The sequence below is a fragment of the Schistocerca americana genome, chromosome 4, assembly GCF_021461395.2.
Source record: "Schistocerca americana isolate TAMUIC-IGC-003095 chromosome 4, iqSchAmer2.1, whole genome shotgun sequence".
Taxonomy (NCBI): Eukaryota; Metazoa; Arthropoda; class Insecta; order Orthoptera; family Acrididae; genus Schistocerca; species Schistocerca americana.
In genome coordinates, this window is record NC_060122.1 from 480,250,961 (window position 1) to 480,266,652 (window position 15,692).

General features: G+C 37.4%; 1 protein-coding gene across 7 annotated transcripts in view; it reads left to right on the plus strand.

Annotated features, from left to right (window-relative positions):
- LOC124614000 (CCR4-NOT transcription complex subunit 1) overlaps nt 1-9,508 on the plus strand; it is a 126,391-nt gene extending 116,883 nt beyond the window's left edge. For 6 of the 7 annotated variants that reach the window (XM_047142800.1, XM_047142804.1, XM_047142802.1 and 3 more), the window contains exons 40-42: nt 2,539-2,671; nt 8,366-8,500; nt 8,582-9,508. In XM_047142800.1, the coding sequence (XP_046998756.1) occupies nt 2,539-2,671; nt 8,366-8,500; nt 8,582-8,660 (347 nt within the window). In that variant the 3' untranslated portion in view covers nt 8,661-9,508. The remainder of the gene's footprint in view (nt 1-2,538; nt 2,672-8,365; nt 8,501-8,581) is intronic. The other variant, XM_047142805.1, reaches the window with a different exon arrangement.
- Nucleotides 9,509-15,692: the final 6,184 nt, after the last annotated feature.

A 15,692-nucleotide genomic window follows, 5' to 3' on the forward strand; every position in this document is an offset into this window, starting at 1 on the left:
CTGGTTCCTGGTTCACGCCAGGTGAAAACCCAGTGAGAATCACTGTTCAGGCTACACCTGGACTCGTCCGTGAACATAACCTGGGATGACTGTTCCAATGGCCATGTACTGTGTTCTTGACACCAGGCTTTATAGGCTCTCCTGTGACTAGGGGTCAGTGGAATTTACCATGCAGGTCTCGAGGCGACTAAACTTGTCTGCTCAGTCATCTGTAGACTGTATGTCTGGAGACAGCTGTTCCAGTGGCTGTGGTAAGGTCTTTGGCAAGGCCACCTGTAGTACTCCATGGCTGTTGGCGGTCACTGATGGTGAGATAGCGATCTTCTTGTGGTGTCGTACACTGTGAACGTTCCATACTGCAGTGCCTGGACATGTTTCGTGTCTGCTGGAATTGTTGTCATAATCTTGAGATCACACTGAGGGCCCGTGCTATGACCTGCTGTGTTTGACCAGCCTCCAGTCACCCTAGTATTCTACTCCTCATAACGCCATCAATGTGTGTTCTTTGAGCCATTTTCAACACACAGTCACCATTATCATGTCTGAAGATGTCTGCACTCGTACTTGCTGCTCTCCCTGTACCTCTGCGTATGTGGACTGCTGCCAGCACCACCGTGCGACGACCGCAGGTCAGTTGCACCACATGGTCATACCCTGAGGTGATTTAAACTTGCAAACTGCCCACCAGAGCGTTGTTTCACCATGTATCAGCATTATTCTTAATTCATGAGCACGAGTGTGTTTCATTTTATTATATCACCTAAACTGGACATCATGACATTCATTTAATTATTGGTGCCCATTATGATGTCACATTGTGTGGATGCATTTAGGTACCTGTGCAGTTGTGTGTGTGAAAGATGGTTTTGTTTCCCTCTAATTTAAAGAAACAGTAGGTCGAATGCTGACAATCCCTATACTGTTAAGTTTTTCAGGGTCCTGCGTCTCAAATATTGACTGGTTGCAACATTTACCTTTTTCATTTTTGTTAATAATTAAAAAAAAGTTTCCATCCTTCCATCCACAGTAAAACTTAGTGCTGTCTTTTTGCAACACCCTATTTTCTCTCCTGTCAAGTAAAAAATGTGAACCATATTAAAACCAGTGCAGTGAAATGATAAAAAAAAATGAAATAGATTGTAATCTCGTATCCTCTTGTCTAAAATTTTTTATCATCCATATGTCACTTCCATGTTATACAGTATTTCAGATTCACAGTTTCAGGAGCTTTTTCTTCAGACTCAGTCTTACACATGTAGCAGTTTGAGTGTCTCGTAAATTGATACCCAGTCATTCCTTGGATTTGTTCCAACACTTACCATTTTCTAGTAAAGCGCGCGCGCACACACACACACACACACACACACACACACACACACACACACTGACATCTGCAGTTGAACTGTATCCATTCTTAATCAGTTTTAATCATGTGAACAGTTTAATCTTCAATCTGATGTATTCAAATCTTAGTCTTCCAGCTGCAATCATTTATCTCTGTGGAGTTTTGAAGAAATGTTGCACAATGCACCCATTGTCTTAAGTGTAGGTAGTTTCCCCAGCAGGGTCCATGTGCAATTTTGTATCTAAATAGAAATACCATTGATTATACTGTAGAGCGTTGAATGTCAGTCTTGGAAGAGAGAAAAGTAATTGTGTGATGTCTGTAAATATGCTTCTACAGTCATGTAAGTGTACACATGTGGAATTTAATATTTCCTGACACTCTCTTTAAAGAAATAAGATTTTTGGTTCCTACTTTCACTTACAACAGTAGAGAAACGATTTAAGTGAGTCCAAGTGAAATGCCTTGTCAGTTTAGGTAGTCGTCATTAGGAATGTAATGTGAGATACTTAGTAGTTTTAGTGTAATACTGACAGTTACAGCAACGTTGTATTGATGTTTAGGTGTGATGCCTTCACCAACTTAACAGTGAAGTTTTGTGTTTGTGCTGCTGAAAGTATTTTATTCAGCTAGGCACATGACAATGACGGCCTCTAATTAAAGACGTTAATACAGCCATCTTTGTTGGAACCACAGTCTATACTTTTTGCTAAGCGGATCAGTATCGGAGCATACTTGATAGTGGATGAGTCATTCAGTTCAGTGAAAGAGCTCAATAGATTATTGATTAGTATTGTTTATATTTATAACAAAACAAGATTATGCAGAATGAAGTAACTAATGTTGTTCCCTTATACATCTTGTGAAGTAAAAGAAATACAATTATGTGTGAGAGATATTGTTTTCATAGCAGCTTAGAAGTTGCTGAATGGCAAATACAACATATAAAATTCGATTTGTCAATTCAGTGAATTGATAAACTCTAGACAGGCAAAGGCTGTTACCTTAACTATTTGTAGCAATAGCAGTGTGTCATCTTTTCATGTATATGGTGCAATGTTATGCATTGTTGGCAGTACTTGGTTTCAAAAGGAGCTGCTGTTAATCTATTTGTTCCAGATAATTTGAGTTTGTTTTTTGCCTAAGCTGTTTTACCCTTCATTTCTTTTACAATTGCTGTTTCATATATTTAGGGCGGTACCTTTTTCTGAATGCTATTGCCAACCAGTTGAGATATCCAAACAGCCAGACACACTACTTCAGCTGTACATTATTGTACCTTTTTGCTGAGGCCAATACAGAAGCTATCCAGGAACAAATTACAAGGTAAGTTAATTGTAGTATACAGATAAATGTAACTTTTACCAGATTGTTTGCTTCACTGGGTCATAACATGTGCTTGAATTGATTTTTATTTTTAAAAAAATGTTTTTCTGCCTTAAATTTCTGAGAATATGTCTATAAAAATCAGAAAATTGACCTTCCAGCTCTTTGCCATTACCTACAAAGTAGTCCCCTTATGCTTTTGTGCAATACTTCCAGCTATTTTCCTATTGTTGGAAGCAGTGTTCTATATGGCTACTGGCTGAATTGTATTCAGAATTAGTTGAGATATTGCACAAATGTCTCCTTTGGAGTGAAAATGCTGCTCTCTCATACAGTTGTCATAATAGTATTTATTCTCTCATCTCTCAGGTGTCAAATATCTTCCCTCAATCTCCTCAAAACATCAAAAAAATTCCTTGTGGACAATTTGTCGAATGTCAAAGAAAATCATTAGGATTGATTTGATGTTGCTGTAAACTTTGTCGGCTTGGTTGGACTGTGAGGAGATGGTGTATTCATACTTGTAAGATAGTTTTGTTTTGGGCTCATAACCATAGACCTATTTTTCATCAGCAGTTATTACCCTGCACGAAAAATTTGGATCAGCTCAAACTGTTGTTTGGCTTTCATTGCCCACCTGAAACCAATAGTCTCATTAGTTAGCATTCAGAAAGATAAGGAACAAACTTGACATATCCGGTATGAATTCCAACAATTTTGCGAACCTCATGGATTGTCTGCCTTCTGTTCTTGTGGGTCACTTTCTCATACTTCCGCAATCTCCAGAGTTGTGCATGATGACGGTTGGCCCAATAGTTTGCCATCCTCCATAGACTCCCGGCCATCTTTAAATCACTTAAACTGCTCAATTGTTCTTGCTTGGCCCAGAGCTTGCTCACCAAAAGCTAGCCTTAGCATATTTCAACGGCAGTTTTGTGGATCTTAAACAAAAATTAATAGTGATACTTTGGTCCTTCAAGTTGGCCATTTTTAAATTGAAAGATACTGAAGAACCTGGAGTAAAAAAAATTAAATGATCACACTGCACTCATAGTGGCATCATGTGGCTGACTGGCAGTTAAAAAACGCAAATACAAGAAGTTTACAATGCTGATTGTTTGGGTGCATTATTCCAATTCTCTAAAGGTTTGGGCAGTACGTCGTATGTATGTAGGATAATACGTAGCCATAATCGGTGGATATATGCAAAACTAACAGCAGCAGTGCGTAAATGTGTTAAGTAGAACTTGATAGTAACTATGTTAAGTAGAACTTGATAGTAACTATGTTAAGTAGAACTTGATAGTAACTATGTTAAGTAGAACTTGATAGTAACTATGTTAAGTAGAACTTGATAGTAACTATGTTAAGTAGAACTTGATAGTAACTGCAGTTTCTACTTTTGTATATAATACACTGTTAGCCACCAAAAAACGCAACACCGGGAAGGATAGCAGTAACAAAATTTTAGTAAGTGGTGTAGTAGGAAGAACACATTATTAAATTTGTAGATGATGTGAGGGGTATACAGTGTGCCAAATTAGTATACAGAACGGCCACCTCTAGAAGCAACAACCTGGCAGGGCATAGTTGAACTGAGTTTTATGACGGATAAGGGTATGTCATTCCCTGGTGCTTCAACACTTACGAATAATTTATTTGTCACAGTGGTTGGAGAGTGACGATGTGAAAGTCTCTTCGCTACCCAGAGTGAGAAATTTTTAATGGGTGAGAGGTTAAGAGAACATACTGGTTATAACAATTGCCTAACACCCTCTGCCTCTGTATCAAGATAGCACGGGACAACATGGGCGAAATGTGTTATTGTGTTATCCTTTTGGAAAGTAATGTCACAGAGACCTTGAAGATAGGATGTCAGAGATGCAACCACTGGTAACCAAGTAACCAGTTATGAGAACGGGTGATCATGTTGTGTACGCAATAGTATCTGTTGCTGAAAATGTAGTATGACGGTATTCTGTGTCCTTTGTTGCCATTTGCTACACTAGTGACACCATTCTGCTGTGCTTAATCATAGGAAGTCACAACAGAGGTCACCTTTCTGAGCGTCCGTGGTGCTCCAGACATCGTCACATTGTTAGTTCGTGTGGATAGTTGTCTCGTCTTGATGCAAATGAGCCCATTTCCTTATTCATTATATGGGACATAGCCATATCCTGCAGGGCAAATTGAACAGTGTCTGTCCTCTCGGGGCACTAGTCTCATGGAGCCACTGGCATAATATTATGAAAAGGAAAGTTGCCGCTCACCATATAGCAGTCGCAGATAGGCACAACAAAAGGACTGTCGCAAATAAAGCTTTCGGTCAGTAAGGCCTTTGTCAAAATATAGACAACAGGTGCGCACGCGCACACTCACGCAAATGGAACTCACACACACATGATTGCAGTCTCTGGGGACTGAAGTCACACTGGGAGCAGTAGCACCAGTGCAAGATGGGGTGGTGACTGGGTGAGGGAAATGAGGAGGCTGGGTCAGAGAGACTCAGCATCTCTGCCACATGGTGAGTGAGTGTCAACTTTTTCCTTTCATAATATTGTTACATTCCATCCTGGTTTTTCCATTGTTTGATTTTTGCCTGAAGCCACTGAGATCCCATACGGTGTTGACTAGGACCTCCTCAACCTATCAGTTCGATATATGCATGATAGTTGTTGGATCCTGACCAACACAAGCACCATGGAACAATGAACTGCAGTCTTGATAGGTCACAATCCTCCTCCTGTCAAATCCTGACACCTGCTGTTAGATATTTCTCCTTACACGAGACTGAACATGATCTTCTCAAAAACAAATAACACTCTGATGTGATTTGGAAATCAGAAACCTGCTGAATGACCTTTCCTTGTTTACAGAATGTAAATAGCATTGAGCATCCGTACTTTGTACATTTGCATTGAAGTGCCAATCATTTGCATAACCATGTACACAGTAAACTTCCTGCCAACTTAACATTTGTTGTGTGTAATCTTCATGGTATTCAAATTTTAATGGCCAGCAGTATGTATAAATTTTACTTGTAGCTGCAACTTACGGCTGTATATATACAATTTGTTTGTAATGCAGCTGACTGGTTGTACTCTTTAAAATATTGATTACATAATGGATGGCATCATAATTTACAGTTACCACTACCTTAATCAGACACAGCAACTGCATAGATTCTTTAATGATTTCCTACATTCAGATAATAATATTATTTTAGTAATGAAGCTTTTTTGTAATTTTTTTTTTCCTAATAAATGATTCAAACTGAATTTCTGTAAATGGAGTCCTTGTGAAACAACGTATTATTGAGAGTCCTGTTAAAGGAAGCAGATATGCTTTAATGAGCTTTAGGGGAGTGAAAAGTGGCAGTTATATATTGTCATGCACTGTACACACGCATGCGCACAAATGCAAATCGTCTATTTTTGACAAAGGCCTTGTTGATCAAAAGTTTTTTTTTTTTTTTTTTGCCTATCTGCTATACAGTGGGTTGCAACTTTCATACAACTGTCACATTCCATCCTCAATTTTTCATTATTTCACGTATGTTACCAAATACAGAGCTAATGTAGTCCTCCTCCTATTACCCAAAATAGAAGAAGGTGTTTCCTGAACAAATATTGAAAGCTAAGCTGCAAGTTGTAAGATGCCATGGATGTCTGTCAAGGGATTTCAACTTTCCTCACAAACTGTCCTAGTAGCCATCCCTTTATCAAGATGTAATACTCTTGTAGATGGTAATCAGTTCATTCAAAACAGCTATCACTTGGCGCTAAGTAATTTTTCAGGTGAAAGTAATGGACATAAAGTGCTGTAGTTCCTACATCAAACTGCTTCAGTGATAAGCTTGTTGAGTCCCTCATAACAATTAGTTAGATCTTGATTTGTGGAATGTGATCATTTTTGGCCATTGACATTTGCCTTCACCATTCAGTGGCAAGCTCTTCCACTCAAGGGACAGTTTCATAGATGGATACACTTACATGAGAAAGAGGAGAGGGGGTCAGTAACTGGAAGTTACTAATTCAGGTGTTGTTCAGCTGAGTAATACTGAAACATTGTCCTGAATTAAGTGGAAGCCCTATTTAATGATTGAGAGTTAGTGACAGTTTGCTGCACATAATGTTCAGGCATCACATTTTCAGACTAAAAGGGTAAAAGTCATTCAAAGCCAGAGACAGAAAAAACACACACAGCCTTGACAAATATCTCCAAACACAACAGGCTATTCAAGTACCTCCTCAAAAGTCTTGGAAAGCATGAGGAAGATTGCAGTGGGGTAACAGAGGTAGCAGTTTAACCAGAATTGTCCAGATTTGGACAGAAATGCCTGCAACTGTCCATGTGATGTGCCCAATTGATCCCACAGAAAGCAGCATCTATTATTCTACCATCGTTAGGTGTTGAAAAAAGTTGCAGCCTGTCACAGTATGTAGCCCATCTTGATCCCCAATATCAAAGCAGAGATCTTTCGTACACTTGCCAGTAGGTACTGTACTGTTGCCATCACTAACAACAGAAACAAGACAAGAGAAAAAAGACAGCCTGATTTGAAAGAGATAAGAAAAAACTTCATATTTAATAAGGGGTTTCTGAGATGCTTGCAACAGTGGCAACGTTCATAGTGCCATTTTTTAAAGTGTAATATTGCATCTTTCATGCTGCTGAAGGTGTCTTTACTGTACATACATGATCCCAATGTATTTGTGAGAATCATTACACGTATGCTCTGAACTCAGAACATTATAGTTACCCCAAGTATAAAGTGTAAACGAATTTCCTGAACATTCCAGTTTTTCTGGCTCATTTGAGGCATGATTATTACAACTTGAAAGCTTACCATCCATGCTAGTTTACAAAACATAAAATAAGGTAATTTATGAATTATGCTGAGAAACAATAGGAACCTTCATACATTCCTTACTCATTGTCCATTTTGTAGATATCTATTTAATCTCAAAGAAGTAAGATACAACTTGTAAGCATAGGTTTCATAAATGAACTTTCTTAAACATACTCTCACCTTCTTGCATTTTCTTTTGCATTTCAGGCATTAAGTAGTGGGTGTAATAATTTATTTTTTTTTTTTTTTTTTTTTTTTTTGCAGTTGTGACTGCAGGTTGTTTCTCACCCTCCAGCTCTAAAGCCATATCCTATTGTAACTGGCTATTGTGAAACTCAAAATGTTTTCTTTGCAATGGTTGAAGAATCAGATTTCTTCAGAATCGCGTCCATGCAAAAGTGCGCTTCGAAGTGTGTGGTTACAGATGAAGTCATTAGTATTTTTGAACCAGCTCCAGTAAAGAGGAGACTCCGTGTTTACCTGTAACAACTACTTCACATAAACAAAGTTTTCTTCTCTTTTAATCAATCCTCATAGAGCAGTAATGATTTTGTACCAAGGTTCTACTTTCATTTCTGTACTGTTCAACATTTCCGTGTATGTCAAACATTCATAGAGTGGGTAAAGTTTCCTTTGGATTACTACATTGAAAGATGGTGGTATAATTTTTTTTACATATGTACTAATACATACTGTTTAAAGGAACACAGTAATCATCATGTAAACAAAGTCATTTATGTGACCCAACCCTGGAGATGTACAGTAAAATAATTTTGTAATTTGTTTATATTGTTGTAAGATAAAGAGTTTAAAAAGTAATTATATGCTCTTATTAATTCAAGGGTCCTTCTTGAAAGACTGATTGTAAATAGACCACACCCGTGGGGCCTCCTCATTACATTTATAGAACTTATAAAAAATCCGACGTACAAGTTCTGGAATCATGAATTTGTCCATTGTGCTCCAGAAATAGAAAAGTAAGTACAGTTTATTAAGATTAAATGTTGTGTTTTAGCTCTAGTCAGTGTGATTATTTTGTGTTCTCTAATATTTTACAGGTTGTTTGAATCTGTTGCCAGATCGTGTATGGTCCAAAAACAAGGACAGCCATCTCAGGAAAATGAAATGCCTGAGTAATTTTTTATGAAGTTCAAGTTTTAGTTTTTGTAAAATAAATGTGATAAAGTCTCATTACTATAAATATTTAAAATAATACATGCACAAATGATACTATTGTAAATGAGTAATCTATCTGTAAAGAAAGAAGTTGAGAGCTCTATATATTTTCGGGATTACATTTCAGTTCCTCAGCTATTTTATGTTGAAAAGTTTTTATACAAAGGCTGTTTACAATTTGGAGAAAACAGGGAAGTGAATGTCTTTCTGTATTTAAGAAAATAGACATTTTAACAGTGTATTTGTCCTTAGTGCAACGAATTGTTGGTACCAACTTTAAGAAGTGTTTATTTTTGTGGGAAGAATCACTTTGCTCTGTGTACATTAAAAAAGTGTTTGCAAAGATAAAACAATACACTGGTAGATATCAAGGCAGTTTTATATAATAACAAAACAAAAAACTGTAAACACAAACCCCAATATAAGTATTATTTGATCCTTTGATACTGGATTCAGAGCAATTCACATTGTGTTGCTTTGTGCTGCCAAATGATATTGTACCTTTCTCAGTGTTTGTTTCAATTTAGATGCTAGACAATGTGATAAAAGCATAATCATAACAAATTCCTAGGCTGTGATGAGATGAAAATATAGTATTAGCCAGAAGGTTTGCCAAAATCACGTCTGATATTTTATATTATGTAAAAAGTTAATTTACTGTATCTAAATGTGAATATTACATACCACTGTATGTATAAAAATCGATCGTTGTTTATAAATAGCCCGTCTTTCTCGTAGTAACACATTTCAAGATTATTGTACTACTTTTTGAAATATATTGGTATAAATAAATGTATTGGATTAATGTTCTCCAGCCTTATGCATTACTCTTTAATGTTATGAAATGTTTTTAATGACCTGAGAGTAAAAGTAAAAAGGAAAGGAGAAAAAATAAACCTTGCCATGATTTATGAACAAAACTAAATTCTGTGTGCACTCTGTCTTATTCATTCATTTATTCATTTGTCAGAGTAAGGGAATATGAATGTGATTTATTAAAATATTTACAGAAACAGTTTCAGTAGTCAACTCTCACTTCTTCATTAACCCTTTAGTTGTTCTAAAAGTCAAAACAGTACAGAAAAGTAAGTACATTATATTTGATTCTACCATACTTGTTATCTTGAGGTGCAGTGTTGGGTCCCTGTGGAATGGGAGATACATTACAGCTGCTGGACCACAGCCTCCTCTACTGAGGAAGTGTCAGACAGGCCAATTGTATGCCTCCAGAATAGTGTCCTGGAATGTGGTGGTGGTGGTGGTGGTGGTGGTTGTTGTTCTGTGGGTAGATTAATGGTGCTGCCTCATGAAGTTCACTTACATTCATTTTAAATGGCATTAATTTGGACCCCACTAATAATGTAGATTTCCATATCCACAACTCCATTTAGTTATTTTGTAGTAGTTTATTGTCCGAGGTTGTGGCTCAGCAGCTTCATGTGTGTGTTTCAGGTGATCTTTTAAGTTTATAAATCACTAATAAAAACTAATCTTGGGTTTATTATTGCTAAGTACATAAACACAAGATCAATCCAGTCAACATCTTGCAGCCCTGTTGTCCCATCTTCACTCCAGATGAAAACCATACACCACCTGTATTTAAGAAAATAGACATTTTAACAGTGTATTTGTCCTTAGTGCAACGAATTGTTGGTACCAACTTTAAGAAGTGTTTATTTTTGTGGGAAGAATCACAACTACTGCTCACCCAAGTGCTACTGCCAAAAAGGTCCTTTTATCTAAGGTTTCTGCTTTTATTGTAGTGGCTGTGGTGCAATTTCCATGGCGGAAGGTAAGCCCAATGTCAGAATTACGATGTGTCTTGTGACTCAAATTGAATATCGTGTAAATTTTCTGTTGATGGTTGATAATACAGATAGTTCAGTGCATCCAAATGAAATGGAACCCCTCGCAAATTGCCAGTTCTGTCCATCTGCATACTGTGTTCGTAGTGTTTTGGTTGAACTGGGGTGGAAGGGTTGGTAATGTCCAAAAAAATCGAATCACTAGGAAAAATGCCAAAGTAAACATTAAATTATGTTATGATCTACATCAAACTATTCTGTTTGATCAAAGGATTACAAAATTGAAATTTGATTTGGTCTAGGAATAGTACTACAAAAGTTATTCACGCATCTTTATCAATGTTACAATTAATTAACTGTAATTAAAACTCATAATTGAATTAGTTGTTACAATCAATGTATCTGGACAACTTGCTCAGATTGAAATACACAAAATTCCATTCGAAAGGCTTTTCTAAATAAGTGTTAAAAATGAGCAATGTTCTCTTATCAGGCCTTGCTGGATTACTTGATCAGGGTTGCCATAGTTTCTGAAAATAAGGGTATTTCAAATGCTTCAGGGAAATTGGAGAAGTATCAGGCAAATTTTAAACAAACACGGCAAAAATCTCGTTTTTGTCTCAGTAGATGAAATTATTTGTTTTCAGAGATATCATGCATCATCGCTCGCTGGGTGCAGCTAAGTATGTTTGCTGCTTCCCTACTCCCCCACTACTACTTCTTTCCCCCCTTCCTGCCACTCCCCTCAGCATGCAGTCAGTGCTGCCACCACTTCTTGCTGCCAGCCTAGCAGCTGCTGATGAGAGGCAGAAAGGTGTGACAAGTGGCTTGTGTGGTTCTGACTCTCGGAAACTGTATATGCAGCAGCCGGAGATGTCGGTCGTGTGTGCATTAGTTGCGTCTGAGCGATTGTGTGAATGTATGTGTGCTGTCATTTTGTGACAAAAGGTATGGCTGAAAATTTAATTGTGAGAGTGTGATTGTCTTTTCTACATGTCTGTCTGCGGCTCAGCAATAATCTTTACTGTGAGTTGCTACCTATCCTCATTATTATTGATTCTCAGAGTATTTGAACAAGTTAGCTGCTGCAGGGATTGATAACTGTGGTCTCATTGCATCAACATGCTGAAACTTTGTATGCTGTGTACTCATATATTTCTCAAAAGAAAAATCGCACAATACCTGTAAAATAAAGGATATAACACATTGGGTAATTATTGACAATAAAGAACATAGTAGAATCAACATTTTATTGGTGGTCACCTACAGTGTTAGTCTACACAATTTGTCCCTGCCTTATGCACTTCTTTCAAGGGGCCTACTTTTTTCTGAGGTTACTTCAGTAATCAGTAAAGGAACTTTAAATCTGTCTTGCGACTCCAAGGAAATGCATATTTTTGTCACCATGTGTGTTCCATTTTATTGAAATAAAATAACATCAGTGGTCTTAATGGAAAACACATACCATTTGGCCTGCTTTCTCCATCTGAAAACAGTTTGTTACAAAAGATGTTGGTGATGTTAGTACTTAAGATTTTTGCCCACATGGGGAAATGCCATCTGCTTGCAAGTTTATACAAATATCCTCATTTGCACTATTGTTTCTTGTACTGTAGCTGCAAAGACAGATTGTCAACTTACATCTTAACTTATCCTTGAGATGTCAAAATTTGTCAGGGAAAAATGCTAAAACTTGTCTGGAAATCAGGTAAATATCAGGGAATTTCAGTTAGGGAAACTTGTGGCAACATTGTTGATGGAAGCTATCCCCACAATTCCTATTGTCACTGCAAATAAGAGATAGTTCTGACTTCTAATACATATTAGTAAAGCTAAGGATAATTTCTAAAAGACAAACCAAGTATGAAAACTTGAAACAGATGAAGAAAGCTATAAAGTAAATGCAAGTAAAGTTAGGTGTAGAAAGGGGATGGATAATTTAAAGAAATTTTACGTAGTGGCAGAAAAGAGTCTGTAACGTTACATCAAAGCAAATGAGTGGTAATAGATTGGGTGGTTGCAGTCAGGCTTGGATTCTGAAAAGTACGCTGAGTTGGATAGAATTATATCACACTATCCTTTCTGTCTACAGCAGTGCGAAAAACTAAACCTGAAAACATGATTAGGAAACCCATGCAGATATTGCGTCAAGGTGAAAATGTCACATGTCTGATGACACGAGTACATCATCATGAAGGCTGTTCTTTGTTCTAACTGTGAAAGGATATCACTTAATTTACCTTTTGTAGCTGTTATTTGACCTTGGCAGCCAGTGACAGTGGTTGTGTGTGTGAGAGCTGTGTTTGCATGACACTGTGTATGGGGGTGTCTATTTCAGAAGATGACCTTCTGGTCGAAAGCTTATGTGCTTAGTAGTTATTTTTATTGTACCTGTTTGCGACTCTGCATCTCCACTACATAGTTAGTAGCAGTCTATCCTTTTCATAATGTGATTATTATTCCATCTTGGATTTTCCATTTTTTTATTTATCTTTTTTTATCTATTTCTGGATGATGGGGTAAGTTCATTTCAAGCTATGACGACACACACAGCGACGACCCTATGTTGCATACACAATTTAAAATGTAAGCTACAAAACATAAAGCAAGGGAAAAGTGGTTTGAAGCTCAATGCATAACAGCAACTACAGTTGCATTTTATATTGATGCACCAGAACTGATATTTAGTCACATGTGTTGCTATTACAGGGTTCTGTTTATTTATACTGGTGATTGGAGTGAAAAAGTGGTAGTGTAACCACAAGGAAAATACACGAGACAGGAAAAATGAAAATACAACTGAGTTGTATAGATTACATGAGGCCAATACATAGAGGTGACTAAATTCATGGGGTACTCCCTAATGTCATGTTGGAGCTTCTTTTGCATGGCATAGTGCAGCAGCCCGACATGGCATGGTCGCTGGAAGTGCCCTGGATACTGAGCCATGCTCCCTTCATAGACGTCCATAATTCCGGAAGTGTTGCTGGTGCAGGATATTGTGGATGAAATAATCTCCTGATTATGTCCTGTAAGTATTCAGTGAGATTTGTTTTGGGCAATCTGGGTGGCCAAATCATTTGCTCAAACTGTCCAGAATGTTTTGACATTACACATTGTTATCCATAAAAATTCATTTGTTATTAAGGACTGTGAAGTCCATGAATGGCTGCAAATGGTCTCGAAGTAACCAAACATATCCATTTTGAGTCAATGATTGGTTCAAGTGTACCAGAGCACCCAGTCCATTACATGTAAACACATCCTACACCATTATGGAATCACCACCAGCTTGCACAGTGCCTTGTTCACAGCTTGGATCCATGGCTTCATGAGGTTTGCACCCCTCGTGAACCATACCATCAACTCTGCTGAAAGCTGAAATCTGAACTCATCTGACCAGGCCACAATTTTTCAGTATTCTAGAGTTCTATTGATATAGTGTCAAGCCCAGAAGCAGCACTGTGAGTGGTGATGTGCTGTTGGCAAGGCATTCGCGTCAGTCATCTGCTGCCATAGACCATTAACATCAAAATTCGCTATACTGTCGTAATGGTCATGTTCGTCGTATGGTCCACATTGATTTCGGCAGTTATTTTACCCAGTGCTGCTTGTCTGTTATCACTTACAACACTGTGCAAACCCTAGTGTTCTCAGTCATGCCTGTCAGCCATTGCATAGTTCATGGTGAGAGGTAATGCCTGAAATCTCGCATTCTCAGCACACACTCGACACCGTGGAGCTCCCTAATGATTTCAGAAATGGAATGTCCTATGCCTCTAGCTCCAACTACTATTCCGCTTAGAAGTCTTTTAATTCCTGTCGTGCGGCCATAATCACGACAGAAACCTTTCCATATGAATCATCAGAGTACCCCACTCCCTTAAATGGCACAAAATGCATATACTGTATTTATAGATATATTTATTCCTATTCAAGAATTCATCTGTGGTATAGAAGTTGTCAAGAAGATACGATTTCAATTTATTTTTGAAGGTATTATTGCTGTCTGTCAGATATTTTATTTCATCTGGTAATTTGTCAAATTTATATAGCAGCATATTTTACCCCTTTCTGTGCCAAAGATAGGATGAGTAAGGGATAGTCTTTCTTTTTTTCTGCTATTATAATCAGGAATGTCACTGTTGTTTTTAAACTGGTCCATGTCGTTGAGAACAGATTTCATTAGTGAGTAAATGTACGGTGAGTCTGTTGAAAGAATTCCCAATCTTCTAAAAAGATGCCTACAAGATGTGCAACTATGAACCCCACACATTATTCTAACCACTTTCTTTTGAGCAGTGAATACTTTTTGTCTAAATGTTGAATTACCCCCAAAATATTATTCCGTATGACATCAGAGTGTGAAAGTATGCAAAGTATGTTAGCTTAGTAATTTCTATATCCTCAAAATTGGCAATTATTCTGACTGCAAAAGTTGCTGAACCTAGTCGCTTTAGAAGATTCAAAATATGAATTTCCCAATTAAGATTCTCATCTATATGTACACCCAAAAACTTAGTATGCTCTACCCTGTCTAATGACTTCTGTTGATGTGTTATATTTATCGAAGGAACTGTACTTTTTGCAGCAGAAAATTGGATGTACTATGTTTTTTCAAAGTTTAGAGCAAGCCCATTTGCAGAAAACCAATTTATTACTTTTCCAAAGACCTTATTTGTATCGTTTCAACTGGAGTTTCTTTTGCTGGATTAATAATGACGCTTGTATCATCAGCAAACAGTGCCAGTTCAGCTTCCTGTTTCAAATAGGAAGGAGACCCATGATTGAACCCTGTGGAACGCCTAATGTAATTTCACCCCAGTAGATGAAGTGGCGAACTTCTTTAAATCACTTGACCCATATAAGGAAACGTTTTGCTTACTGTTCTGTAGGTATGACTGAAACCACTCTTATGCTATTCCATTTATACTATAGAATTGTAATTTCTGTAACATAATGTCATGGTTCACACAATCAAATGCTTTGGACAAGTAACAGAAAATTCCTAATGGTGACATTTTACTATTAAAAGACTCTTATGTGGACAGTGAGTTGTATATTACTGTCTCAGTGGAACAGCATTTTTGAAATCTGAACTGTGGTTTACTAAGTATCCCATTACTGTTGAGATGGCTAACCACTCGAGTACATTACTTTCTCGAAGATTTTTGAAAATGCTGTAAGC